This window comes from Salmo salar, chromosome 20 (assembly GCF_965601325.2).
Source record: "Salmo salar chromosome 20, fSalSal1, whole genome shotgun sequence".
Taxonomy (NCBI): Eukaryota; Metazoa; Chordata; class Actinopteri; order Salmoniformes; family Salmonidae; genus Salmo; species Salmo salar.
Window position 1 is genome coordinate 50,809,449 of NC_138310.1, and position 27,155 is coordinate 50,836,603.

The following is a 27,155-nucleotide window of genomic DNA, read 5'->3' on the forward strand; positions in this document are numbered from 1 at the left end:
CTTGGCATTCTCTCAACCAGCTTCATGAGGTAGTCACATGGAATGCATTTCAATTAACAGGTGTGCCTTATTAAAAGTTAATTTGTGTAATTTCTTTCCTTCTTAATGCGTTTGAGCCAATCAGTTGTGTTGTGACAAGGTAGGAGTGGTATACAGAAGATAGCCCTATTTGGTAAAAGACCAAGTCCATATTATTGTAAGAACAGCTCAAATAAGCAAAGAGAAATGACACTCCATTACATGAAGGTCAGTCAATCTGGAACATTTCAAGAACTTTGAAACTTCAAGTGCAGTCGCAAAAACCATCAAGCGCTATGATGAAACTGGATCTCATGAGGACCGCCACAGGAAAGGAAGACCCAGAGTTACCTCTGCTGCAGAGGATAAGTTCATTAGAGTTACTACCAGCCTCTGAAATTGCAGCCCAAATAAATGCTTCAGAGTTCAAGTAACACATCTCAACATCAACTGTTCAGAGGAGACTGTGTGACTCAGACTTGCTTGGGCTAAAAAACACGAGCAATGGACATTAGGTCGGTGGAAATATGTCCTTTGGTCTGCTGAGTCCTCTGTGAGACACAGAGTAGGTGAACGGATGATCTCCGCATGTGTGGTTCCCACCGTGAAGCATGGAAGCAGAGGTGTGATGGTGGGGGGGTGATTTGCTGGTGACACTGTCTGTGATTTATTTAGAATTCAAGACACACTTAACCAGCATGGCTACCACAGCGTTCTGCAGCGATATGCCGATCATTTGTTTTTTTTAACAGGACAATAACCCAGCACACCTCCAGGCTGTGTAAGGGCTATTTGACGGAGAGTGATGGAGTGCTGCTTCAGATGACCTGTCCTCCACAATCACCTGACCTCAACCCAATTGAGATGGTTTGGGATGAGTTGGACCGCAGAGTAAGGGAAAAGCAGCCAACAAATGCTCAGCATATTTTGGAACTCTTTCAAGACTGTTGGAAAAGCATTCCAGGTGAAGCTGGTTGAGAGAATGCCAAGAGTGTGCAAAGCTGTCATCAAGGCAAAGGGTGGCTGCTTTGAAGAATCTCATGTATAAAATATATTTTGATTGGTTTACCACTTTTTGGGTTACTAAACTCAGCAAAAAAAGAAACATCCCTTTTTCAGGACTTTGTCTTTCAAAGATAATTCGTAAAAATCCAAATAGCTTCACAGATCTTCCATTTCTGTTAGTCACATGTCTGTGGAACTTGTTCAGTTTATGTCTCGTTGTTGAATCTTGTTGTGTTCATAGAAATATTTACACATGTTAAGTTCGCTGAAAATAAACGCAGTTGACAGTGAGAGGACGTTTCCTTTTTTGCTGAGTTTACATGATTCCTTATGTGTTATTTCATAGTTGTGATGTCTTCACTAACCAGTAATACCGTAAATCCCGGGATGTAAGTCCTCAGCCTAGTCAGTATGTCTGCCCCATCAAGCTGATAAACTGATAATTGTGTATAAAAAATAAAAAATAACATGGATGAACATGTCATGGGGTTTCTTTCATTTCTAGGCAGATGCTGTTGGAGAGTTGATGCTGATTTAATTAAGTATCTAATTGAATGAACAGGCTATTGTTGCTTGCTTAATACACTACAATAGTGTATCTGATGTACCCCCATGTAATAATACAGTGAGTAAATCTTTAGGCCAGGGATTTTAGCTGGCTGCCAATCTACTGTAATAAATTACTGTCAGTAGTAACAGACGCACAGCACACACTCTTAGTTACCGTACTTGTTGACGTTTTCTGTAGTCTCCCCTGTCCAGTCTGAAGTAGGCCCAGTCTGCTGACTGTCTGTTCTGTCTCCTGTCCAGTCTGCCAGAGGCCCAGTCTGTTGACTGTCTGTTCTGTCTCCTGTCCAGTCTGCCAGAGGCCCAGTCTGTTGACTGTCTGTTCTGTCTCCTGTCCAGTCTGCAGGAGGCTCAGTCAGTGCTGCTAAAACAGGCATTGGCCCGTGGGGGCCGAGGCGACAAGATGACCTCCATCCTAATGAAACACATCGAGACAGAGCGGAAGAAGCTCCAATCAGCCTCACCGTCAGACCTACAGGACACCCGGACCACCAGTGTCAAGAGCTTCCACACCCAGAAGGGCCAGTACACCGTCCACATGAGCCCACCTGCAGGTGAGTACAGACAGGCCCTTCACTTAGACCCCCAGCCTCTCTTACTTTGACCACACTATGTGCTGATAACATATGTTGTTGTGATAAGTAATATGATAATGGTCAAGGCAGCAAATGATCAGATATCATATTGTGTTAGGTTCCTGCTTGTTGTGATTAACAGGGTGTTGATATGGAATGCTTTGCTCCCAGTGTTGTATGATGTGGTAAGTATTCATGGAAAATTCCATGCTATGTTCATAGGTGTACCAACACGATATCCATTATAAAACGCATTACTTTGTCACCACCAGTCCGGTGGTGACAAAGTAATGCGTTTTATAATGGATATCGTGTTGGTACACCTATGAACATAGCATGGAATTTTCCATGAATACTTACCACATCATAAACAAAACACCCTGATGTTATTTGAATGATTTAGCCCATTTCCTAGTTGTTTACACTTAGGGAATGGGATAAGGTTATCGGTGAGTAGATGCGATTTTCAGACCAGTACGGACCCTGGTAACCCATTGTGACCAATTCCTGCCATTGTTTCCCTTGGCCCACTGGCATAGGTACAGTAATGGCCCAGATGATAGACGATGTTTAACTAATGGGATCCCCCAAATCTCCTGCCCCTATGACCTCATGGCATGTTGAAATGGCTTTCTGTGGTGGTGGATGGGAACCAACCTAATCTAAGGGGTGAAACTGGCATATTATTCACGAGGGCGGACACAATCTCCCACAACGTCTGTGGCACCAGTGACCTATGAGATGTTCCAGTCCCTTTAGCTCAGATTTTAACTCCATAGTACTGGAATCTAACAGGAGAAAATGACCTGTTTGCAACTGGCGTTAGTTCGCCTGCCATATTATGGAGAACCATGCTTTAGTTTATGTACTGAATGTACTTCAAGTTGTCTGGTTTGGTATTCATTTTTTGATGCGACACTAAGCTTTGACAACTTTACACTACTGATTTGTAGATTAGTGTAATGGTCACTCAGTGCTATTCAAGACATGATCTCATAGCAAAATAGCACATTAGTTGCACTTACCCAACACCACAAGCAAGAGCACTATATTTCTCTCAGCAACCTGGTTTGCTTTAAACAATGTAAGGCCCATTCTAAGTATTGTACAGTTGTGTCTATATACCACTACTGTGCCCTACTCTCTTTTAATATCCAATAGGTGAACGTCACTCGAACAGAGCATGTTGTCTCACATGGAAAGAGAGAGTATGACTCTATAATGCTTGATTTTCCCCTCAAAACCCAATTTAAATGTCTGCTATAAAGCTTTAATCCAAGTTTCCAAGTCAGAGAAGTAAGGGTCAGGTTTTGCATTTTTTCATATTCTTTTCCAGAAGTGAGACAGTGCCTTGAACATTTTGAGTAATCTGTCATTCCACAAGAGCTGAGGGTCCTGGTTTTTTTGTATCCCCTGACCTCTTTAAGTACCCAGGCACTTGGAGTTTTTTTTTCATGCAAATGTTTGTGTAAGAAGTCCTTCTCTAAATTCCTCCATCGGTTTAATAGCTTTAGTACTTTCCCCCCCTCATCCTGGGAGTCAGAGAGAGCTTCTCTTCTCTTGAGTGGCAAGCAGGAGCATTGTGGATGAACAGTTGCTGTGTATGAATAAAGCCATTGTAAGCACAAGAGAAAGATTTCATTCCCCCTCCCTTTGCAATCCCCTATAGGCTAAGATTTGACCGGGCCATTGACCAATGAAGTGATCTTTTTTTTAAATGTATTTTTACCTTTATTTAACTAGGCAAGTCAGTTAAGAACAAATTCTTATTTACAATGACCTGTTTTGTCCTCCCTGTCATTTCAGTTTTCGCACCTGTCAATCACACTTGGTAATCTCACTACAGAAACGTAATTTTAAAACGAACAAAGAATTAGCACACCCCATTTAAGGGTCATAGGCCAAAGTCTGCTATGTAATGTGGGCAGTTATTTCCAATCGTTCAATCTCTTCATAATGTTGATCTGCTGTTTCGCCTTGAACCTGATTAAAACACGTCTGGAGAAAAACCCTGCAAACATAAAGGCCCTCCAGGACCAATTTTAAAGGCCATTGCCAAAGGCCACCATCGCTCACGCAGACGTATACACACTCGACCTAAAAATAAAGAAATGTTATAATTTATCTGAGCAAACAATACTTTAAAAGCATTTAAATATAATACATAGGAAAGTTGTGCTGAACTATGGTAGATGAAGAATACATTTTTATTTTTAGACTGTTAGAGTATTTATCTGGACAATATGTCAGTGTATTATTTGTTTGTAACAGTGTATTATATGTGAAAATGTGATCGTATTTTAATGTTTAAGGACTCTTGGAAGATTAGTCCAAAAGAGGACAAAAATAAATCCTAATAAAATCAAACCTCCATGAAGATACACACACACACACACACACACACACACACACACACACACACACAGAGTATAACACTTCAGTTCCATTCTTGATCCTTTACAGAGCCACTAGACTGATTGCTAGTATTTTGGTAGCTGTTGCTGCCATGCGTGGAGGGGCAATCTGTTGTACATGGAGCAGAGCTTCCTGTTTTGTAATTGGAATAATACTCCTATCTGTAGAAAACGTGTGTGTGTGTGTGTGTGTGTGTGTGTGAGAGAGTAGGACTAGACTGGTCTGGACAACTGGCAGAGGGATTGAGTGCACTGAGACAGAGACTCAGGCTGCACTAAACGTCCTGCACGGTGAAACGTTGCGTTCGGATTCGTACAATTTACTGGCTATTTAACAGCTTTTTACTACAGTACCAGACAAAAGTTTGGACACACCTATTCATTCAAGGGGTTTTCTTTATTTTTACTATTTTATACATTGTAAAATAATAGTGTAGACATCAAAACTATGAAATAACACATATGGAATCATGTAGTAACCAAAAAAGTGTTAAACGAATCAAAATATATTTTAGATTTGAGATTCTTCAAAGTAGCCACCCTTTGCCCTGATGACAGCTTTGCACACAGTTTGCATTCTCTCAACCAGCTTCATGAGATGGTCACCTGGAATTCATTTCAATTAACAGGTGTGTCTTGTTAAAAGATAATTTGTGTAATTTCTTAACCTTCTTAACTTCTTGGGGCTATGTGGGACGCTAGCGTGCCACCCGTGGTGCACCCTATCAACAGCAGGTGCATTTCAAGAGCGGCAAATTTGAAACCAAATAAATGTCCAAATTCAAATTTTTCAAACATACAACTATCTTACACCCTTTGAAAGATAAACATCTCCTTAATCTAACCACGTTATCCGATTTCAAAAAGGTTTTACGGCGAAAGCATAAAGTTAGATTATGTTAGGAGAGTACATTGACAATAGCTGTGTGTAATGTTTTGTCAATTCAAAGCCAGGCGTCACCAAAACCATAAAACCAGCTAAAATGATGCACTAACCTTTTACAATCTCCATCAGATGACACTCCTAGGACATTATGTTAGACAATGCATGCATTTTTAGTTCTATCAAGTTCATATTTATATCCAAAAACAGCGTTTTACTATGGCATTGATGTTGAGGAAATCGTTTCCCTCCAATAACCGGCAGTCAAGTCAGCACCACAAATTAAATAATTAAAATTAGAAAACATTGGTAAAATATTATATTGTCATTTAAAGAATTATAGATTTACATCTCTTGAACGCAATCAACTTGCCAGATTTAAAAATAACCTTACTGGGAAATCACACTTTGCAATAATCTGAGCACTGCGCCCAGAAAAATATGCTTTGCTATACAGACAAACGGCCATGTTGGAGAGATCTAAAATCGAAAATACTATGTAAATAATCCATTACCTTTGATTCTCTTCATCAGATGTCACTTCCAGGAATCCCAGGTCCATAACGAATGTAGTTTTGTTCAAAAAAGCTCATCATTTATATCCAAAAAGCTCCGTGTTGTTAGCACATGATCTAAGCCAGCCGGACTTCTCGTCATGAACGAGGGGAAAAAATATATTTACGTTCGTTCAAACATGTCAAACGTTGTATAGCATAAATCATTAGTGCCTTTTTTAACCAGAACATGAATAATATTCAAGGTGGACGAATGCATTCTCTTTTATAACGTATTGGAACGAGGGTACCCAACATGAACTCGCGCGCCAGAGTCTAATCGGCCATCACCGTTCCATGGCTCTTGTTCGGTCATATCTCACAGTAAAAGACTCAAAACACTTTGTAAAGGCTGGTGACATCTAGTGGAAGCAATAGGAAGTGCCAAAACATTAATCAACCCCTGTGTGTTTCAATGGCATAGGCTTAAAGGTAATTCAACACATCAGGTATCCACTTCCTGTCAGAAAATGTCTCAGGGTTTTGCCTGCCAAATGAGTTCTGTTATACTCACAGACACCATTCAAACAGTTTTAGAAACTTTAGGGTGTTTTCTATCCATATATAATAAGTATATGCATATTCTAGTTACTGGGTAGGATTAGTAACCAGATTAAATCGGGTACGTTTTTTTATCCAGCCGTGAAAATACTGCCCCCTAGCCCCAACAGGTTAATGCATTTGAGCCAATCAGTTGTGTTGTGGCAAGGAAGGGTTGGTATACAAAAGATAGCCCTATTTGGTAAAAGACCAAGTCCATATTATGGCAAGAACAGCACAGATAAGCAAAGAGAAACAACAGTCCATTATTACTTTTAAGACATGAAGGTCAGTCAATCCGGAAAATTTCAAGAACTAAGAAAGTGGCAAAAACCATCAATCGCTATGATGAAACTGGCTCTCATGAGGACCGCCACAGGAAAGGAAGATCCAGAGTTACCTCTGCTGCAGAGGATGAGTTCATTAGAGTTACCAGCCTCAGAAATTGCAGCCCAAATAAATGCTTCACAGAGTTCAAGTAACAGACACATCTCAACATCAACTGTTCAGAGGAGACTGCGTGAATCACGCCTTCGTGGTCGAATTGCTGCAAAAAAAACACTACTAAAGGAAACCAATAAGAAGAAGAGACTTGCTTGTGCCAAGAAACATGAGCAATTAACATTAGACCGGTGGAAATGTGTCCTTTGGTCTGATGAGTCCAAATGTGAGATTTTTGGTTCCAACCGCCGTGTCTTTGTGAGACGCAGAGTAGGTGAACGGATGATCTCTGCATGTGTGGTTTCCATCGTGAATCATGGAGGAGGAGGTGTGATGGTGTGGGGGTGCTTTGCTGGTAACACTGTCAGTGTTCTATTTAGAATTCAAGGCACACTTAACCAGCATGGCTACCATAGCATTCTGCTGTGATACGCCATCTTATCTGGTTTAGACAATGACCCAAAACACACCTCCAGGCTGTGTAATGGCTATTTGATCAAGAAGGAGAGTGGTTGAGTGCTGCATCAGATGACCTGGCCTCCACAATCACCCGACCTCAACCCAATTGAGATTTGTTTGGGATGAGTTGGACCGCGGAGTGAAGGAAAAGCAGCCAATAAGTGCTCAGCATATGTTGAAACTCATTTAAGACTGTTGGAAAAGCATTCCAGGTGAAGCTGGTTGAGAGAATTCCAAGAGTGCGCAAAGCTGTCATCAAGGCAAAAGGTGGCTACTTTGAAGAATCTAAAATCTAAAATATATTTGGAATTGTTGAACACTTTTTTTGTTTACTACTTGATTCCATATGTGTTATTTCATAGTTTGGATGTCTTCACTATTATTCTACAATGTAGAAAATAGTAAAATAAAGAAAAACCCTTGAATGAGTAGGTGTGTCCAAACTTTTGACTGGTACTGTATAGCTAATAAGTCCCAACCTTGGAGCATTTTTATGGCAGTATTTGAAAGGTTATAAGTGAATGCTAATTGGACTACAGTTTTTCCACTGGCTAACATCCATAATAAAACACTCAAAGGAGGCAAAACAATTTACCTCATTGACCCGTACTAGAAAACATTGTGAACACCTGTCCTGAGCAGACACCAATACCTCCTCCTCCTCCCCCAGCAAGACAGGAACCCACAGTCCAGACCCAGACGGCTCGTCCCAGCGGTAGCATGGTAATTTACTGTTTGTCCTAGCCTACGCCAAGGACCTCCCCTCTCTCTCTCTTTCTGGCAGTGTATTCCACCTTCCAGCCTCCAAGTCCTGGCCCAGAATGACGCACCACGTTGAGCTACAGGTGCGGATCAGACCAGTGGTGCAGTGCCTCCGCAGGTGGTTCAGACACTTCATATAAGGGATGACCACTGACCACAGTACCAGTGTACCTGTAGTTTCTTTCATATTTTTTTGTTTTTAGCAGACACTCTTATCCTGAGCGACTTACAGGAGCAATTAGGGTTAAGTGCCTTGCTCAAAGGCACGTCGACAGAACCTGGACGATTCAAATCAGCAACCTTTCAGTTACTGGCCCAACGCTCTAACCACTAGGCTACCAGTTCTCTCTGGGTTCTAGTTTGGTCCATTCCCATGAGCTATATTACGTCATTCTCCCAGATTTGTTGATGACCCATATAAGCTTCAAGTAAAACATAATTATTTCAGTACTTAACCTCACCAAGCCTTTGATGTGGTCTAGGGCCTTGGTGAAGTTGACTGGCGCGTGCCTCGCTCGCTGTCCTCCCAGGTCTTCCAGGTTTTATACTGGTGTAGTAATACTGGTGAAACTGGAAATATGGTCTGTAATGGGGCACCTGTGTTTGAGCCCAGTCCAACGCAGCTGTTTGTCTTCCAAACTCGACAAGGAATTTCTGCTTAGCTTTGTTTCGGGGTTAATTATAAGTGAATATAAAGAACACGTCATGTTTGTAAATCTAACGACCATACAGTTTTCGCTAATAACTTTTTGACATTACATTGAATTTCTTTGTCAATTGGTTTTATATTTTCCATTCTTTACCATTCCTTTCCTAGCTAAATAATGAGGTGTTTCCATCAACCTCCTTTTTTCGAATGGGGTTGGGATGTTTCCGGGGTTTATATTCATGAATGACCATAAAAGGATTATTTAACATTTGTCTCCTATAGTTTTCTCAGGTAGTGAAAGTGATGTGATTTTTACCCTAGATGGCCTACAGGTCCAAGTGCTTACAGCGGTAAGAGTGATGTGAGCCAGTGCAACGTGGATGGCACGTGCACGTTTCTTTCCCCTGTTGCTCAGGCATGAGCTGGCTCGGTAAGGCAACAGGTTTAATGCACATTGTGTATGTCACAGAAGAGCCTGTGGGGCTTGTGAAATGACATCTCTGAAAATGCGTAGCGAAAGGAAAATAATTTCCCTCCTCTTCCCCCCTGCCTTATGAGCAGAAAGAGAGAGAGAGATGACTCACCACCACAGTTTACAATGCCAGCGAGGACCTGAAACTCAAACCTTGCCTCACCCCCCCCACTCCGCCCTCCTTGTGGTCTCTTCCTCAGATGACAGGACGGTCCATGTTATGAAACTAGAGGGGGGAGTGGGGAGTATAAGGAAAAGGGGGGAAACAAAACAGATTACGGTTACAGCATAACGGCAGGGCACAGAGACATGGTCAGGGACTGCAGTGAAGAGTTAACAGTACAGGGTGATGGATTGGATCCCTTATAAACATTGTGTTTGGAGGCTCGACGAGAGCATTCTCACTATACTGCTTCCAATTAAGTCGACAGGCACTAAGAAAGCGTAAAAAAATAAAATTTAAAAAGCACTCACACACTTGTGTGGGTGCTTCCCCCTCAAAGTTCCTAATTTCTTTGGTTGGTGTGTTTAGGAAAAAAGGAAAGGAAGCGTTGGGTCTGTTCTTTTTTTTTTCTCTCTTTCTTCCTTTCCCTCCTCGTCCTGCGCCAGTTGCGAGAGAGAGTGTGATTGAACAAAGCGTAAGAGTACGCGGCAGCTCTTCTCCTGGATCTCTGTGGTGTCTCTTCTCCGTGGGATGCATCGGCAGTAATCGGACGGCACCATGCTCCAGCTCAGACCCAGGTTCAGGCTCCTACCACTGCTCTACCTCTGCTTCGTCTTCTTCCCCCTTCCAGCCAGAAACCAGACCTCCGGCCACCGAGGAGGAACGGCAGCAGGAAGGAGAGGAGCTGAGCGCATCAAGGTGCTCTTCACCCCGACCGTCTGCAAGGTGCGCTGCACCCAGGGACGCTGCACCAACTTTTGTGAGCAGGGCAATGTAACTGCCCTCTACATCAGTGAACAGGGGGACCGGGCTGCCGTGGGACCGGGCTTCAGAGTCTGTAAGTTTCTTACCTTATCTCATTTCTTACCTCTGTTTACCATCTCTCTCTGTAAGCATGCAGTATACTTTAGTCTCTCCTAGCCATAAGTAGCCAGAGGAGTCACTGAGACCTCCCACTCTAGGGTCCAGACAGAGTGACATTAGGGGTAAGCCACTGGGACTGATGAGCTGGAGGTGTGGTTGTAGCATCACTGTGATTTTTAGGCCAGTGGTGGAGACAGGTTTGGGAGAATGGTATCGGTTAGACCTTAAATGTGGACAGGTTGGAGGGATGAGAGAGTAGCCCCTTGGCTCTGCTGGCCTCGTTTACAGGTATTCACACCGTCTTGAGAGGCGACCATCCAGACATGTGTATACAGTGTATATTTACCAAGGCTCAGAGCCCATCCTTACATGAGATCCACCTCAAATAGTGACGTGTGTGTGTGGGTGGGTGGGGGGGATAGGCAAAAACAGAAAGATTGTCTCCCTTCCAGCACCTTGAAGAATGTATGACCAAACATCAGGGTTAATGTACTCTTTGGTGGATCCATTCTACATGCCAGGGAGTCTCTGTCTCCTCTCAGACTCTGTGTGTTTGTGTGTGTGAATATGTGGTCTTTTGACAGTGAATCATTTGTTTTTTGGATGTTCTTTGCATGTATTCTGTCTGTTGCCATATTAATAGTATTTCCATCTGTATGGGCGAGACAGACAGAGAGCTATCCGCTATCTGGTCTCAGACCATCCATGAAACATTATGACTTGTTATCTTTAAAGATAATGATCCATATTTCCATAGAAATTACACTGAACAAATATATAAACGCAACATGCAGCAATTGAAAGATTTTACTGCGTTACAGTTCATATATGGAAATCAGTCAATTTTAAATAAATTCATTAGGCCCTAATCTATAGATTTTACATGACTGGGAATACAGATATGCAACTGTTGGACACAGATAACTTAAAAAAAGGTAGGGGCGTGGACCAGAAAACCAGTCAGTATTTGGTGTGACCACCATTTGCCTAATGCAGCGCGACACATCTCTTTTGCATAGAGTTGATCAGGCAGTTGATTGTGGCCTGTGGAATGTTGTCCCACTCCTCTTCAATAGCTGTGCGAAGTTGCTGGATATTGGTGGAAACTGGAACACGTTGTCTGTCGTACATGTCAATCCAGAGCATCCCAAACGTGCTCAATGGGTGACGTCTGGTGAGTATGCAGGCCATGGAAGAACTGGGACATTCTCAGCTTCCAGGAATTGTGTACAGGTCCTTGCAACATGGGACTGTGCATTGTCATGATGAATGGTACAATAATGGGCCTCAGGATCTTGTCACGGTATCTCTGTGCATTCAAATTGCCATCGATAAAATGCAATTATGTTCGTTGTCTGTAGCTTATGCCTGCCCATACCATGCCTGCCCATAGCTATCCAAGTGGCTGGTCTCAGACGATCCTGCAGGTGAAGAAGCCGGATGTGGAGGTCCTGGGCTGGCGTGGCTACACTTGGTCTGAGGTTGTGAGGCCGGTTGGACGTACTGCCAAATTCTCTAAAATGATGTTCGAAGCTGCTCATGGTAGAGAAATTAACATTAAATTCTCTGACAACAGTTCTGGTGGACATTCCTGCAGTCAGCATGCCAATTGCATGCTCCATCAAAATTTTATGTGGTATTGTTGTGTGACACAACTGCTCATTTTAGAGTGGCCTTTTATTCTCCCCAGCACAAGGTGCACCTGTATAATGTTCATGCTGTTTTAATCAGCTTCTTGATATGCCACATGTGTCAGGTGGATGGATTATCTTGGCAAAGGAGAAATGCTCACTAACAAGGATGTAAACAAATGTGTTCACCAAATTTGAGAGAAATCACCTTTTTGTGCGTATGGAACATTTCTGAGATATTTTATTTAATGGGACCACCACTTTACATGTTGTGTTTATATTTTAGTTCAGTATACATTCCATATCTGACTTTCCCTTCAAGTCATTTTGACGGAAGTTATTCAAGTGTGCCTCTAGCGACCCACATTGAGACTCTGGGCATGCCAGAGAAGACATTAGAAGAAGAGTTTTGTAGGCCAGCTGGATTCAGCCAAATTTCTGTTGTTTGCTGTTGCTGAGTGTCAAGAAGACGCACAAGCCCAGTCTCCTACTGTATATCACTGCTCTCACACTTAACCCCAAGCCCAGTCTCCTACTGTATATCACTGTTCTCACACTTAACCCCAAGCCCAGTCTCCTACTGTATATCACTGCTCTCACACTTAACCCCAAGCCCAGTCTCCTACTGTATATCACTGCTCTCACACTTAACCCCAAGCCCAGTCTCCTACTGTATATCACTGCTCTCACACTTAACCCCAAGCCCAGTCTCCTACTGTATATCACTGCTCTCACATTTAACCCCAAGCCCAGTCTCCTACTGTATATCACCGCTCTCACACTTAACCCCAAGCCCAGTCTTCTACTGTATATCACTGCCTTCAACATGCAGGTGCACAGAGGAGATATATCATGAGGTCTTAAACCACATGCAGGGTTATATTCACGCTCCGTGGCAGAAAGAAAATACAGGGGAGGAAATAAAGTGGTATTTTTACCGCCCCTCCCCTTCTCTCTCACTATCTCTCTTTATCTCTCTCTCTCACCATCTCTCTCTCTCTCATCATCTCTCTCTCTCACCATCTCTCTCTTGTTCTTTCACCACCATCTCTCTCTCTCTCTCCCTTAGGCTCTTTATGCATTCACCCTTCCTCTTGATCTTGTTGCCCAGTTTGTTGTAATCCTGCGTTAATCACTTCTGTAATGCAATAATTCGGAGTGCAACTTCTTTACACACTCACTGCCTCCTAGACTGAGACGTTAAGACAGACCGACACAAGACTCCAAATCCATCCTGGGATTAAGTTGAGATTAGCTGCATTTGTTCAGTAATAAAACTACATTTCAGTGACCAGACCACAGCTGCCTTGTGTCTGGCTAATCCGAGAGATTGTGTGTATTTGTCTGTTTTGATACGCTGGGCCAGAATGATTGTACTTCCTCATAGTTTCTGAACAAGCCTTAGTTTTATGTTCTGAGCCAGAGTGCCTTAACCCTACACGGGGGCCTTCTAGATGTTTGATAGTTGAGATGAGAGGAGTTAGTTGCATAATGTTTGAAAATTATGGACGGACACGACTAGGGCCGTTGCATATTTAATTTTTATTGATTTATTTAACTTTTTATTTAACTAGGTAAGTCAGTTAATTAAGAACAAATTCTTATTTACAATGACGGCCTACAAAAAGGCAAAAGGCCTCCTGCGGGGACAGGGGCTGGGATTTTTTATTTTATTATTTGTATTTTATTTAACTTTTTATTTAACTAGGCAAATCGGTTAAGAACAAATTCTTATTTACAATGACGGCCAATCCCGGCCAAACCCGGACGACGCTGAGCCAATTGTGCGCCGCCCTATGGGACTCCCAATCATGGCCAGATGTGATGAAGCCTGGATTCGAACCAGGTACTGCAGTGACGCCTCTTGCACTGAGATGCAGTGTCTTAGACCACTGTGCCACTCGGGATAAAAAAATAAATAATTTAAAATACATTTAAAAAAGGACATAGGACAAAACACACATCACGACGAGAGACACCGCAACACAAAGAGAGACCTAAAACGACAACATAGCATGGCATATGAAGCTAATCACAGCCACGTGTTTCCTGTACTAGCATCATGTCCATCAGTGCTGGCTTGTTACCATCATCACACCATTTATATAACAACCTCTCTGGTTTAGCGGGGGTGGGAATGAATGCACAAGATGACCATGTGATGCAATGCTTAAGATGACTGCCTTGAAGATGGCTCTTGAATTACCTAGATTATATAATATCGAAGTAAACTTGGAGTCACAGGATGACATATATTGTGTGGTCCTCCCACTTCGTCGGGAAAGCATGCAATTTATTAGGCAACAGATGAAATAAATGATGATGAACTTCACAGGGTGGTGAAAGTGCAAGGTGATGAGCTTGATGCTCCTTTCCAATAAATATCGAGGGTCTTATTCTGGTGACATGATAATGACGCTTGGCTGTCGTTTGACAAATACAAATGATCTCGTTCTTTTGTCTGTAATAATCTCATCATGTAGGCTATACGTGCGCTCTAGCCAACAGCGTGCAGATAGCGCGCAGCATTCTTTGTGAGAAAACCATCAGTAGAGTTGAAAATGCACAGAAACTCATGTAACTTGTATATTTTTTTTCGGTACGTGGGAATTTAACCGCAAAATTTATTTTTGCGTGCACTACGTCATCACATACAGCCTTTAATCTGCAAAAAGTACATTTGATGGAACCCATCTCTGGTGGGAAAATGTGCATATTGTTTTCATGCGGATTTTAGAATATTATCATTAAAATATGTCGCCTATTGGATGGAAACCTAGCTAATGTAAATAGTCCGGGTAGGCATTTGATTAACTGTTCAGCAGTCTTATGACATGGGGGTAGAAACTGTTCAGGAGCCTTTTGTTCCCAGACTTGGCGCGCCAGTACCGCTTGCCGTGTGGTAGCAGAGAGAACTGTCTATGACTTGTTTGGCTGGAGTCTTTGACAATTTCTAGGGCCTTCCTCTGACACCACCTGGTATAGAGGTCCTGGATGGCAGGAAGTTTGGCCCCAGTGGTGTACTGGGCCGTACGCACTACCCCCTGTAGCGCCTTGCGGTCGAATGCCGAGCAGTTACCATACCAAGCGGTGATGCAGCCAGTCAAGATGCTCTCAATGGTGCAGCTGTAGAACTTTTTCAGGATCTGAGGGCCGATGCCAAATCTTTTCAGCCTCCTGAGGTGGAAGAGTCGTTGTCGTGCCCTCTTCACTACTGTGTTGGTGTGTTTGGACCATGATAGGTCCTTTGTGATGTGGACACCGAAGAACTTGAAGCTCTCGACCCACTCTACTACAGCCCCGTCGATGTGAATGGGGGCGTGTTCGGCCCCTCCATTTCCTGTAGTCCACGATAAGCTCCTTTTAACTTGCTGATGTTGAGGGAGAGGTTGTTGTCCTAGCACCACAATAGCCAGGCCTCAGCCTATAGCGAGGTCAATCTCATCGTCGTCAGTGATCAATCAGGCCTACTATTGTTGTGTCGTCGGCAAACTTAACGATGGTCTCGGAGTCGTGCGTCCTGTAGCCATGTTTCTCAATGTAGACCTATGTCTACAGTCAACTTTGAACATTGCATTCATTCATAATAACCCAGACTTGGTAAGCTTTAAATAGCTGCCAACCCAGTTGTTTGTTTTCCCATGACCTGACTAATGAGTAATACCCCATATCTTGTATAAACGGGCTCAGGGAAAGTCACCTCCCCTTTTGTCCGCTTACCACACGTCTGGTTTATAGGCTTGTTCCTAGACTGAATGATGTCAGCGCGAAGTCACACTTATGTACGAACAAGACCCCCCCCCCCACCCCCCCCCACCCAATGCACACATACCATGTTAGTGGCCAGTAACATGTCAGGTGGGGTAGCATGAAACAGACAAACCAGGAACAATGACTCATTCTCCCCTAGCACCATGCAAATTAGACAGACAGTAGACAGTGCTCAACTGTGCACTAGTGTCAATTACACTATTGTTTTGTCTTGCCATACTTACAGTATAGTCTCTCTGGTCCTATTGGCTATGACGCAGTCGATGCCTTCTATCACAGACATGTGAAAAATGTCTGGTCAGGCAGAAGTGGCCAACAGAGCCCAAAATATCTCTGTGAATATCTCTGTGAATATCTCAGTGCATATTTAACCGTTCAATGAGAGACCAAACTGTCCAGCTATTCAAAGTGAGGTGCTTTGGCAAAGTTGATCTGGGGTGGTTTGGATAACTGCCATTATGATTAGATTTATTGTTGTAGTTGGACCTCATGATCTCATGCTGATTGCTAGCTGCACTGAGGCAAACTAGATGAAACACGACAGTGAGTCTATTTGCAAGTAAGCATTTCATTGTACCGTGTACACTTCGCTGCGTATGATGAATAAACTTTGATTTGATTCCAAATGCCAGCTGCTTTGTTTGAGTCAAGTTGCATTGCTGGTATTAATTCTGCGTTTCACCTGATAATTACTCTTCAGCTTTCTGCTGTAATGTATCTTCCTCACCCACATTGAGGAGTATTCAGGGTTGTCTTGCTAAAGGTACAGGCAGGGTGTGCATGAGGACATCATGGGTTAAGCATCTCTGTTCAAGCTATGGCCAGCTGAACCTTCCTTCTCCTGCATGCAAATAGGGAGCCCAAATGGCATGTTTCTTTGAGTTGCCTCAAAACATCTCCCTGTACGTACACACACACACACACACCTTTATTATTCTTTCCAGGGAGGGCTAATGCGGTCAGCCTTGAAGTACATACAACATCCTCCAAGGCCTAGCTGTAAAGCCTGGGGAGACAGGAAGTGATTTCACGGGGTTCCTCTGGTGTCCCACCATCATTTAGACAGGTAATGTGCTTCTAAACACCAATGAAACAGCCTCTGGTGAAAACTAAAGCTCTACATGGTGTGATAACCTGTTGTTCCACACTGGCCTGAGAGATGTACTGCATTACATGGATATGAGTGCAGTGAAAGACATGGGGATCTTCTTTGAGAAGAGAGGGCTGACGTCGTGGGTCTCATGGAGGGCCTGAGGAGAGCTGGGTAGCTGCTCACATCACTGTTTTTCATGGGAGGCACCTGCACCTTTGTATCCACATCGTATCCACATCCACATTGCTCTGGCCAAACGCCACGCCCACTAACATTTCTTCTCCACAATGAATCAGGTTTGCTTCCTCCCCAACGACTTCTCGAATGCGAACACATTCAAACCGTTCTGATTGGTCCCAGAAACTGATGGGTTGGACCAGAGCTGGTCTACATGAATCAGGAATCACGTCATTTTGACATCAGCACAAACTACTTCTAGGATGGTAGGTTCAGACTCATGTGTGGAGCGATTGATAGAGCAGCGGAATTAAATTAAATGCACCCTCCCCTCTCTCTTTCTGTCTTTCTTTCACTCTTGTCTTTCTGCCTCTCTCGTTACCCATTCTGTCCCTCGCTCTGCCTGTCTTGTTTTGTTTGTTCTTCCTCTCTTGTTGTGTCTCTCTCTCTCTGTCTTTCTTGATCTCTCTATATCTAATTTCTCCTCTCCCTGTGTAAACTCTGGTGGATCCGTTACATCTGGAGGGACGCACACGTCCAACTCGGAGCAAACAATTAGGTCACCTTTTCAGTTTGCATACTGCACATGACCTCATCACCACGGCTACGCCACAGCGGGGAATACACACACTGATACACTGCATATGCTCAAAACATGATTTCTCCACCGGAAACCTACTCCACACAGCATAACGCTGCTGCTCTAGCCCCGGAAGCCGGACACAGGCTCTCTGCGAAAGGAACCTAGAGAACTCCTAAGCCACTGTACTGTAAATTTCTCTTGTAAAAAGCCTTTTCCTGACAAAAACACCAACCTTTTTCCTGTTCCTCGCCATGGCCTCTGGAACAATGGGCAAGAGCATGACAGAAACTGAGAAAAGCGACATGTACGGTAGTTACCCCGACGCTGACACACTCACTGGAGCCCAAAGGACTTCGTATTCAGACGGAAAATCAATTCTGTGCCCCCCCTAGGGAAAGGAAGAGCACTCAAAATGATGGATCAGTGTGTACTTTGGACAGCCTTCAGCTGCTGTCGTCTTTCCAGGTTCCGAAAGGCTCGGGGAAAGGTGAAGGCCTATAATCAGTGTGACTGTCGGGACCTCATACAGTCCAATAGTTGTTTTACAGTATCCTCTCCAAACCACTCTGATGAGATGTTTACCTCAGAGGAAACAGCTTTAGCTGAACCCTCTGTCTTGATTGCTGGCACATTTGAGTGGTAAATCACCACCGAACACAAACGCAAAGAGTGTCCTCTTAAGGATCCAACCCTTTTCTTCCAATTTTGGCCTAAAATGACACCCAAATCTAACTGCTTGTAGCACAGGGCGGCAGGTAGCCTAGTGGTTAGAGCGTTGGACTAGTAACCAAAAGGTTGCAAGATTGAATCCCCGAGCTGACAAGGTAAAAATCTGTCATTCTGCCCCTGAACAAGGCAGTTAACCCACTGTTCCTAGGCTGTCATTGAAAATAAGAATTTGTTCTTAACTCACTTGCCTAGTTAAATAAAGGTAAAATATATTTAAAAAAATAAAATAGCTCAGGACCTGAGTCAAGGATATGCATGTTCTTGATACCATTTGAAAGAAAACACTTTGAAGTTTGTGGAAATGTTAAATTAATGTAGGAGAATATAACACATTAGATCAGGTAAAAGATAATACAAAGGGAAAAAAACATGCATTTTCAATATATTTTCTCCATCTTTGAAATGCAAGACTTAGGAGTCTAGGCTCAATTTAGATTTTGGCCACTAGATGGCAGCAGTGTATGTGCAAAGTTTTAGACTGATCCAATGAACCTTTGCATTACTGTTCAAAATGCATCAAGTCTGCCCAAATGTGCCTAATTGTTTTTTTGATACATTTTCAGGTACAAAACTGTGCACTCTCCTCAAACAATAGCATGGCATTATTTCAATGTAATAGTTACTGTAAATTGGACAGTGCCGTTAGATTAACAAGAATTTAAGCTTTCTGCCTATATTAAACATATCTATGTCCTGGGAAATGTTCTTGTTACTTACAGCGTCATGCTAATCACATTAGCGCACGTTAGCTCAACCGTCCCGTGGGGGGGACACCGATCCTGTAGAGGTTTAAGAGAGCGCAGGTTTATATTCTAACCAATGACAATATGGATAGAAAGTCACACAAGTAGGTTCATCAGCACATTCATATTTGTGTCTCTTTCTCTCTCGCTCGCTCTCTTTCTCTCTCTCCCCCTCACTCTCTCACCCCTCCCTCCCTCCCTCATACTGCATCAGATATTGTTTACTCACTAGGCTGAGTTGATCCTTCTGGCCCAGTGTATGATGGACAGACAGTTGGCCAAGGAGATGCATAATGGACTGATTATAGATGCTGGAAAGTTAATTCTGTTCAGCTAACTGCCAGGCATCTCTCTCTGTCTCTCTGTCTAGCTGCAGTGCCATTGTAAATTAATTTCCATGGACTTGGGCATGGGCCAGGGCCAAGTTTTCCAATGTTGTTGTTATTATTATTATTATTATTATTATTATGAGCATTAATACAGCACAGTCATGTGATATGGAAAGCATGTGCTAGTGGACAGAATAAGCAGAGGCATGGTTTTCATCAGAGTGCTGTTTGTCTTCATCAGAGTGCTGCTTGTCTTCACTTGTTTTCCATTAATTGTGATAAAAACAGGCAAAACATTGTGTGCTCTGTTGTTTTTGAATGGCATTGTTTACAGTGTGTCCAAACTGTCTATCGATTGTATCTGTCACAAGGACATGTGTTGGATATTTTCCCTTGTTTTCTTGGTTGGCCAGGTGGGCGTAAAAGTGTTCGACCCTGCCCTTTGTTTTGTAATGGGATCTTAGCTGAATCGTGAGTTTGTGTTGTTACATTTGAACGGCAACAGGGAGGAACTCTTGGCCCTAATGGTTACTGAACCATGGAAATCACTACAGGACATCAAACAATATGGTTATTGTTTCTCTCAGTGCCAGAGTTCTATTTCAGTTGTTGATGTCTTGGACTCCATGTTTCTCCCTCACTGCGGTCATAGTTTACAGAGCCGTTCTGTTTCCCTCCCTCCCTCTGTTTCTCCTCCAGTCCTGTGCCCCATGTTGTGTCAGAACGGAGGGGTCTGCATCCAGAAGGACCGCTGCCTCTGCCCACCAACCTTCACTGGCAAGTTCTGCCACATCCCTGTGGCCACTCCCTCCACCAATGACATTGAGAAGCTTCCGCGCAGCCCCTCGGTGCTGGCCAGTCAGCAGCTGCTGACCCAGTCGGAGTACATTCTCCCCCTGCAGAGCCAGCAGCAGAGCCACAGTCAGCCCAGCGGTGGTAAGTGTGACAAGGCCAGCCTCATTGGTGGCAGCGGTGGGATCTGAATGGTGATGAATTGAAAAATGTATACATTAGACACAAATCTTTAAAGCAGAGTCCAATGTCTCTAGTGAAAGAGCCTCTTCTTGACAGTAAGACTAGGATAAAAACGTAAAATAGAACTCTAGAATGAGCACAATGACAGCTAATTCTCTGCATATTGATGGACTGATACTGAAATGAAAGAAAACAGCTTTTTTTTTAAATGATCAAATTAACCATAATTAATTGCCTAATAATGCATGACAAATTATGCTTACGTCTGACATTTAGTCATCTGTGGTTTAGCTTTGAGTGTGCAAAAATGGTCAACTAAGGTTCACGCGTCACACAGTTACATAAAGTGTCTTTCCTGTAGATTAATTACGTTCAAACTGCACCGTGTGTGCTGCGCTAAAGATGACAGTTATACATGACTGTTTTCCCTTGGCCAGTGCTCAACACTTGAATTGTACCTCTCGGTGCCAATAGGTAATAAGCCTTGAAACACGGACAGCAATTCCTCTAGGTCTCTGAGACGTTCACAATCACTCATTTCCCATTGTTTTAACATCATTTCAATGCATATGAAAACACTCTGATTCGGCTACTTACGAATACTTGCTCTCACTGACTTTCCAAATGTGAATTTTGGATGTTATGACAGCCAGATGTTTCTGACCAAATTGAATCAGTTGACATACAGTACGCTCTTAGATGGTGAAGTATATTTGTACAACATGAAGAAAAGCCAAACACTGACGTTTCCATGCATGGCGGTATTGAAACCCTGGAAAATGCACGTCATCATATTTGCCAATCTCAACTAACTACGCAGTTGGTGAAATCTGAAGCTTTAACAGTTACACAGCAGTTACAGATGGCACTTGTTTCAGGATACAGTATGGTTGGTAATCTTCTGCTGCCTTTGAAGATTTTATCATAAGAATGTGACCCTGAGCGCATGTGTATTTATCCATGCTCTATAAAGCTCAATGACATCAGTGTGGCTTGTTTTCGCTCCAAGGGGGGGTGGGAGGGCTGGTGAAACGCAACCAAAAGTTAATGACATTGAAATCTAAGCAGTATGCTGAGCTCATACTAACAAATGAAATGTCAGGGTCAGTTATGTTGACGAGCTGCTTCTACAAGTCCATGCTCTATTCCAGGACTGGGAGAGCGTTTTGGGAGTGGAGATCTGAGGGCTTACACAAACTCACTGAGGAGGCCTACGTTGAAGTGGGGTCTTAGACTTAGCTGACCTGCCAATATAGTACCACAGTATGAGTCATAATACCCATAAAGCCTAGCGGTCAAACAAGGAAATGGTTCCAATCATTTTTTTCACCATTAATTTTTCCCATAAGGGATTTTAGAAACACTTAAAATAAGGGCTGTGTTTAGTGTAGGCTTACTGTGGCGTGAGGTTTTGATAACTGTGTAAATCTCTCCAGGACAAGGTGACTTTTATCAATATATTCACCTGTATTTTACCCCCCAAAAATGAAATGCTAATTAGCTGCTAATGTGGCTATCATAAAGAACAACAAATGCCATAATGATCTGGACGAGACTGATGAATCGAGGCAAAGGTAAGGATCTCTGGATTAACTATCTAATGTTAGCTAAATTTAGTGATTAATAAATTGGCTACATTTCTTTAAATTGACAATTATGTGAACTCTCTTGTGCAAGTTTTAAATTGACACAATACCTGTTAGCAAAGGTGTCAGCCAGAGAAGATGTGCAGGAGCTTGCAGGGTTTTTGTAGTCTTGCATGATGTCTACTTTAATGCTAATTAGCATTTTCAAATCTGAATATATTGATGTCACCTTGTCCGAGAGAGCTTTACAGGGTTATCAAACATCATGCCAGGGTAAACCTTCACAAAACAAATGAATAGTGGAAAAATGATTGGAATCATTTCCCTGTTTGATTGCTAGGTATTATGGGTATTTTGATACCTACACTGTGGGGCTCTATTCTGTAGTGTTCATCATAAAACATCTTTGTCCATGCACATCTCGCAAATCCACTTATATCAGCAATATACTGTACCTCTTTCTGATGGCAATTTTGCTACACTGATATTTGTTCTAGTGCAGCCAGGACGCTTACATTCTACTTCCTTGGCAACTTGTGATGCAATTTAGCATCACAACCACAGTTTGACAACCATCAATTGTACCACCATTTAGGGCTATGCAGCCTGTGGTGAATGTCATTCAGTCATTTCCTCTCTTCGCTTTAGGAGGAGTGTTTGAATGTTCTGTTCATCTCCTTGCAGCTAACCGGCTAACTTTTCATGCGTGAACCTTGTGAGGTCACCTTTATTTTTTTGCGTGAAAAACATACAAAGGACACCTCTGTTGTGCTGTCAGGACCAGCTGTGAGGACGAGGTCGGCCATTGCTGCAACACTGGCCCGTATGACACGGCCAGACAGTGTGAAGTAGTGAACAGGCAATTAAAAACGGGAATGAGAACCACAGTGTGAAGTAGTGAACAGGCAATTAAAAACGGGAATGAGAACCTACGTAGTACATTTTGTCACAACTCTAGTGGGGTGTAGACAAGCAGCGAGTAAATTCCAAATGACCTCAGAGTTAGTCTATGAACGGCTATGGGGATACCCTGCAGGGGTGAGACAATGGGATTGCTTGTTAACCACGGAGAACGGACGCCTGAGACATGTTTGGGTCCAATTGAGCTTCTAAAATCCTCAGCACGATCATAGAACAAAAGACCCATTTGCACTCTCATTGTTTTGGGGCAAATGAAAACACAGTCCAAACTGCATCTGTAAACGAAACATTGTGTTGGCTGCATATCTCCAGGGCCCAGTGTAAACGGTTGCGTATATCCCTGAATAGTAAACCAGGTGCTATGGCTCTGATATTACGGATGGGTAGGAAGTGAAGACTCCCAAGGTCCTGGGTCTTGATTTTAATTAGCCTTGTTCTCCGCGTTCTCGTTTTTTTCAGCCTAGAACAAATCGTGCACAACAGTTCCTTTAGCATAAACAGATCTGGGACATTCAGTCACCCAGAGTTAACTGATTATCTCCTTGCCTTTTTAGTCTGTAAATAAAGCCCAAGGAAAGGTTGCGGTATGAGTAAGGGTCGGGCCTTCCGCTCAGCCTGGACCTCTTGGCAGTGTAGTAGCGACACCGTGGGGGAAACGTTGTGACAACCTTTCACTCCAGTCTCTAAATGATATGAGGCTGCCATCATGACTCACAGTAATAGCATGTTTTAGAAGAACAACCACTCCATTTTCAGACATACAGGGGCGTGGATACCCCACACACACCTTCCTTTACTATAGCAGATCTTATGATCTGCTATAGTAACAGGGCTTCACACTAGCTTCCTAACAAATTAAAAATATATACTTTTGATTTCATCTTTATTTAAACAGGTAGGCCAGTTGAGAACAAGTTCTCATTTACAACTGCGACCTGGCCAAGATAAAACACTAAAGACCGCAATTCAATATTTACCTTTGAATTTCAACCACATCAAAGACCGTGTCATGCACCAAAGGCACCTCACATACATGGCAGCTCCCATTCATATCCACTTTCTTAGTTAGCCGTCAGCACAAAAATGCAAAGTCAATCATTCAGCGGGTGGTAAATGTGAACGACCAGGACAGCGTTCAAGTGAGAGGTCCATCATAGAATGACCTCTGACCCCTGGAGGCACAGTGGGTCAGGTCATACTCTGTGCAGAGACTTTGTGGAGTCAGCAATGTTTGCTAATGCTAACCCCCACTAGCTAACCCCTAACCCCCTCCCAAGTGGCGCAGCAGTCTAAGGCACTGCATCTCAGTGCTAGAGGCATCACTACAGACCCTGGTTCGATTCCAGGCTGTATCACAACCACCGTGATTGGGAGTCCCATAGGGCGGCGCACAATTGGCACAGCGTCATCTGGGTTTGACCGGGGTAGACCGTCATTGTAAATAAGAATTTGTTCTTAACTGACTTGCCTAGTTAAATAAAGCTTAAATAAAAAATAAATTAAACCCCCACTCTTCTCTCTCCCTCCCCCCAGCATCTGGCTCATCCATGGTGAAGGTGCGGGTGCAGCACCCACCAGAGGCCAGCGTGAAGATCCACCAGGTGCTGAAGGTGGGGTATGGGCCAGGCACGGTTAGGGAGCAGTCGGAGACGGTCACCTGGTCAGCAGGCCTCTCGGGGGCCAGCACCAGTGTTCTGCCAGGGGAGAGGGCCGCAGCCACAGCACCTAAACCCAGAGTCCAGACCCTCCACGATAACTCCACCTACACAGAATCTTCTGTGTTCAAGTACTGCTTCAGGGAGGTCCGCAACGGCCAGGTGAGACGGCCAGATGAATTTCTTCTACTATTGATACCTACAGATAACTGCCAAAATAAAGGAAACACTTGAGTAAATGAGGGAAACAAAGTATATTGCAAGCAGGTGCTTTCACACAGGTGTGGAATTAACATCCCATCATGCTTAGGGTCATGTATAAAATGGCTAGAAGGTGCATTAAAGCTGTTGTGGTGCCTCATGGTGGCCCAACATCCTATTAAGACAGTTTATGTTGGTGTTTCCTTTATTTTGGCAGTTACCGGTATACATGTCATATGCATCAAATGATGTAGCGAAGTCTTAAGCAATCCAATAGAAATGGGTGGCATCTCTCATTGTGGTTGTGCCAGTTTAAATCCAATGCTCTTTTGTTTCTCCTCTACCCCCTCAGTGCAGCTCACCTCTCCCAGGACTCAGGAGTCAGGACACCTGCTGCCGAGGGATTGGACTGGCCTGGGGCATCAACGAGTGTGTCCTATGTCCCCCTAACACAGGTAAAAGACCCCCCCCCCCCCCCCACCCCGCTCTAGTAGTCACCTGTCCTTTCCCAGTTCTCCTTTAAACTGAACTTTTCTCTTTTGTCCGTGTCCCTCTTCTCTTCCGCTACACTTGTACTCTCCTTTCAGTCTTTCTATCACAAAGGGGGTTCATCCTTTTTCTCCCATTTCTTGCGTAGATCCCCACCACCACCACCACCATCTGTCCCCTTTGTGTACCTACCCCTCATCTCAAAGCCTATCATTGTATACCAGAAACAAATGGGGAGGTCACTGCTGATTAGTAATCCCAGGTGCAACAATAACAAATTAGTTATCTGTATTACACTGATCATATGTACTTTGTTTTTTGTTTATGTATACATATGTATAGCTGATGGAATGTATTGTAGATGACACCTGTACCATGTTTGTATTTTGTATGTTTGCGGAGTGACACTTAAATACATTTTTCAAAAATGTATGTCCGATGCTACAGTATAGTGGCTACCTTACCATCTTGTTCTTGTTAATCTCACCTTCACTACCTTATTCACATTGACTCTGGTTTTTCAAAAGACGGGAATGCTGTAGATTGGAGTGGAATTCCTTTTAGAAACCTTAAACCAGATGTCACGACGGTTCTTGTTGTCTGAAATGAAATAAGAACTTCCGTAATATCACATTATTAACCAGTTATACACAGCACATAAAGTTGTTATGTTTTACTCCAGACCTGACTAACCTGACTGGAATGTACTTTTTTCTTAGCCATATTTGTCCAAAAGTTGGCTTTACCCTCTCGCCTTCTAGACCATATCAACATCATGTCAAAAAGTAGTGAGCTAATGTTCTGTTTTTAACTTCTTTCATCACCGCTAATCATTTTAACAGGAACCCAGACAGCCATTATTCTTTTTTAGGTAACTCTCCTCAGCCATGCCAGTGAAAGAATGTACTTACTTGTTTTAGATAGCAAAGCCCAGAAATCAACATGGTCTTGTTTGTATCTGTTCCTGTTAGACTAACAGGGAATTCATACTATTCCACAGTATTATTGTTGCTATCAGTAATGGACATATTATGTAATAGATTAACTCCACGCTTAGCCGGAGCCAGTAAGAAATATATAGCATTATGTTGGGTCATTGATAAATACAGAAATACATCACTGGGCTGTTTTTCTCTCTGTTCAACAGTCTTGTAAATATCATGGTTTTCCTCATATTGATTTAGACTACGATGAAAACCTCATCAATTCGCAATGTCTCCCTCCTTGCAAACAACTTCCCCAAACATTCCCATAAATAAATGGTTCATACCAAACAATAGAGGCCTTGTCCAAAACTCTGGCCTGGGATCACGGTCGTTTGAAGCACTAAGTACTTTCAACTTTCCATTTCCTTTGAGGAATGTCCTTTGAATCCTTACTCAGCAACCTCAAGTCACTTCACAACTTCCAATTTGTCTCCCAAGCCTGTAAAGGTCCTCCGAATAGAGCTTTGTTGGAGGTGAGAGGAGAGACAGCTGGGAGGGAGATTGTTAGCAGACAGGTGACCAACAGTGTGTGATTTAGGCTGCCAACAGTCCAGCAAACAATTGGGAGTAACATAGCTAGCTAACTCGCCGGAGATGGGATTGTTAGCCAATGTTAGATGAGGGGGTTTTCCACTCTAAACTGACGGTGAGTCGTCATGCTCGTATGGTAAAAACCCTTTATTTGCTTCGCTTGGTTTAATTGGCCCAGAACGCTCCGGTGTATCCCATGGCTCCTGTATGCTTGGCTCTCTCTCTGTGGTGCTACATGCTGCTCGTCTTCCATGGTGGGATCAGGGACTGTATATACAGTACACACAGATTGAGCACTAAAATAATCTGAAATCTCGTCCAGGCTCTGCAGGAGAAACATAGGCAAGAAAAGATTGGCCCATCACTCTGGTTGTAGATACAGCTATTGG

At 43.2% G+C, this 27,155-nt stretch overlaps 1 protein-coding gene across 2 annotated transcripts in view; it reads left to right on the forward strand.

Annotated features, from left to right (window-relative positions):
- LOC106580734 (latent-transforming growth factor beta-binding protein 4) overlaps window positions 1-27,155 on the forward strand; it is a 68,960-nt gene that overhangs the window by 16,697 nt on the left and 25,108 nt on the right. For both annotated transcript variants that reach the window (XM_014162079.3, XM_014162080.3), the window contains exons 4-8: window positions 1,930-2,144; window positions 10,134-10,340; window positions 20,122-20,358; window positions 24,438-24,721; window positions 25,113-25,215. In XM_014162079.3, coding sequence (XP_014017554.2) covers window positions 1,930-2,144; window positions 10,134-10,340; window positions 20,122-20,358; window positions 24,438-24,721; window positions 25,113-25,215 — 1,046 coding nt within the window. The remainder of the gene's footprint in view (window positions 1-1,929; window positions 2,145-10,133; window positions 10,341-20,121; window positions 20,359-24,437; window positions 24,722-25,112; window positions 25,216-27,155) is intronic.